Source organism: Coptis chinensis, chromosome 4 (genome assembly GCF_015680905.1).
Source record: "Coptis chinensis isolate HL-2020 chromosome 4, ASM1568090v1, whole genome shotgun sequence".
NCBI lineage: Eukaryota > Viridiplantae > Streptophyta > Magnoliopsida > Ranunculales > Ranunculaceae > Coptis > Coptis chinensis.
In genome coordinates this window covers 40,387,679-40,390,587 of record NC_141459.1, presented here as the reverse complement: position 1 = coordinate 40,390,587, position 2,909 = coordinate 40,387,679, and the positions used below count along the sequence as shown (strand labels likewise).

Below are 2,909 nucleotides of genomic sequence, written 5' to 3'. Positions count from 1 at the left end.
AGAATATGGTTTAGGTGGACATGGGTGCTATGATGACTCAGCTACTGCAGGCTGTTCAGAATAATCCTGGGAACCAGAATGATCCTTTTGCTAAACGTAATAAGGACTTTGCCAACCTAGGTGGTAAGAGGTTCACATGAAACAATGGCCCTATTATAGCAGAGGCTTGGCTTCGGGCTTGTGAGATGATTTTCAAATGCATGGATCTGACGAAGGTTCAGGAGCAAGAATTGGCTGCCCATCAGCTGGATGACACAGCACAGTTTTGGTGGTTGTCTATTCTTCCACATGTTACTGCTGATACAATGACTTGGATCGAGTTCAAGGAAAAGTTTGAGGCTAGGTTTTTTCCCCATGCTTTGAAGGAACAAAAGGCAGAGGAGTTTCAGAGACTAAGACAGACAAGTTTGATGACTGTTAAACAATATGTTACCCAGTTCAACGAGTTATCCCGATTTGCTCCTTACCTGGTGGACACCCCTGTGAAGAAGAATAAGAAGTTCATTAAGGGACTGAACCCTTACTTGTCGAGGTCATTACTTTCTTTCGACAAAGACACATTTGATCGAGTGCTAAATCTTGCTTTGATGTACGAAAAGCAGAACAAGATGTTTCAAGAAAGTCGAGACAAGGGTAAGGGAAAAGCTGGTGAGTCCAGGCATTCTGGACCACAACGTGGTCATGTTGGGGACAGGTTCAGGCACATGCTGTATGATCAGGGAAACCGGGGACCCTAGCAGATCCAACCAAGGCCCCAACAAGGCAATGGTTTCCAGAGACAGGGAAATCAGTATCATAACCGCCAGGGCGGGAATCAATATCATAACAGGCAAGGGAATGGTAACCAGAGGTAGGGCTATCAAGGTCAGCAACAACATAACGGACAATTTAGGCCTCCGATGGCACCTCTTCCAGCTCAGAGGATTGCTGCCCCTATTTTTTGGCAATTGTTTTACTTGTGGGTGACCAGGACATCAAGCTAGTGCATGCCCTAATGGATTCAGGACCGAACAAGGGCGACAGGGACAAGCAGCTCCAGCTTGTGCCTTCACCGCCCTTCCAGGACAAGAAAATGTGGCAGGTACTTTTGTTACACCTAATAGCAGTCTTAGAGTTCTATTTGATATTGGTGCATTGGATTCTTTTATTTCTCGTCAGCTTGTGGAAAGAGAAAAGATTAAAATTACCCCACTCCCTAAACCCTTATGTGTTGAAACACCATTAGGAGGTTCAGTGACTTTGTATGATTACTGTAAGGACTTTGAGATCTCTTTTATGGGTCGTGAGTTTGTAGTAGACCTTATAGTTTTGGGTTTCGAAGGATTTCACTTCACATTAGGAATAGATTGGTTAAGTAAGAACTATGCTACCTTAGATTGTGTTGCAAGGTCCATTTCTTTTAGTAGCCCTGGATTACCATGTGCCACTTATGAGTGCGGTATTCGGGGAGATTCGGTGATGTCTAGTTTCCTGTATTCGATAGAAATACCGGAAAAGGACATTAGTGTGGTGGAAGTGGTATGCGATTATATCGACATTTTTCAGGAGATCCCTGAACTGCCGCCAAAGCGAGAGGTAGAGTTCCGGATAGACTTGTTACCAAGGACATCTCCAATTTCCAAGTCAGCATACAGACTGGCGCCAAAGCAGCTTGATGAGATGAAAGTTCAACTTGAAGAGTTGTTGCAGAAGGGGTGAGCCTTGTTGTTTGTGTTTGATTTTTCTTGTGGTGTGTTGTGTACTTATTATTTATTATTATGTTTTGATATAAGTATAAACCTTTTAAATTGTGTATGAACTGGGTTTATACGTCCGAGTAACTCGCCGTGGGCTGCACCAGCTATCTTCGTGTCCAAGAAGGATGGTACTTTGAGGATGTGCATTGACTATAGGGAGCTGAACAAGGCGACTATCAAGAACAAGTACCCCTTGCCCAGGATAGATGACCTCCTAGATCAACTAAAAGGGGTAGTGATCTCGCAGTTTGACTTAAGAACTGGGTACTATCAGATGGGTGTTGAAGAGCAGAGTATTTCTCTCACAGCTTTTCGTATCGCGCTATGGGGTTGTCTGAAGTTTCTGTTATGCCATTTGGACTGACTAATGCACCTGCATTCTTTATGGACTTGATGAATCGTGTGTTCCATCCGTATTTGGACAAGTTCATTATTATTTTCATTGTCGACATTCTCGTGTACTCCAAGAGTGTTGAGGAGCACCAGAGACATCTGCGGATAGTGTTACAGGTTCATAAGGAGCAGCAGTTATATGCAAAGTTCAGCAAGTGCCATTTTTGGGTGATGGAAGTCAGATTTCTTGGGCATGTGATATCGAGTAAGGGGATAGCAGTGGATCCCGAGAAGGTTGTAGTTGTTAAAGAGTGGAAGCAACCTACTAATGCCACTGAAGTGAGGAGTTTCTTAGGATTGGCCGGGTATTATAGGAGGTTCATAGAGAAGTTTTCTCTTATTTCTGTACCGTTGACACAGTTGACTCGGAAGAATATTAAGTTCTTGTGGACTAATGATTGTAGATGAGCATTCCAAGAGTTGAAACGAATATTGACTACGGCGCTGATCTTTGTTATTCCCATTAGAGGCAGGAAGTTGGTGGTTTTTACTGATGCTAGTGGTACTGGTTTGGGATGTGTTTTGATGCAGGACCAGAAGGTGGTCTCTTACGCATCTAGACAGTTGAAGCTCCATGAGAGGCGATATCCTACGCATGATTTGGAGCTGGCGGTGGTGGTATTTTCTTTAAAGGTATGGCGACACTACCTATATGGGGAGAGGTTTGAGTTGTACATGGATCACAAAAGCTTGAAGTATTTGTAGTCATAGAAGGAGTTGAACATGAGACAACAGAGGTGGATGGAGTATATTAGCAGTTATGACTTTGAGATTCTTTAT

General features: G+C 43.4%; 2 protein-coding genes across 2 annotated transcripts; both read left to right on the top strand.

Annotated features, from left to right (window-relative positions):
* Positions 1-200: 200 nt before the first annotated feature.
* On the top strand, positions 201-737 carry LOC147503500 (uncharacterized). Its single transcript, XM_086604867.1, has one exon. It carries the CDS (start codon positions 201-203, stop codon positions 735-737), a length of 537 nt encoding a protein of 178 aa, XP_086460993.1.
* Positions 738-765: 28 nt separating this feature from the next.
* Positions 766-1,698, top strand: LOC147503499 (uncharacterized). Its single transcript, XM_086604865.1, has 2 exons — positions 766-850; positions 971-1,698. The coding sequence occupies exons 1-2, from the start codon at positions 766-768 to the stop codon at positions 1,696-1,698; spliced, it is 813 nt and encodes a 270-aa protein (XP_086460991.1).
* Positions 1,699-2,909: the final 1,211 nt, after the last annotated feature.

What these genes read in the sequence shown, in the direction of transcription:
- LOC147503500 (XM_086604867.1), top strand. Translation starts at nt 201, where the DNA reads ATGGATCTGACGAAGGTTCAGGAGCAAGAATTGGCTGCCCATCAGCTG.
- LOC147503499 (XM_086604865.1), top strand. Translation starts at nt 766, where the DNA reads ATGGTTTCCAGAGACAGGGAAATCAGTATCATAACCGCCAGGGCGGGA. An exon ending in CAAGGGAATGGTAACCAGAG is followed by an intron (nt 851 to 970) that starts GTAGGGCTATCA and finishes GTGGGTGACCAG; the next exon opens with GACATCAAGCTAGTGCATGC.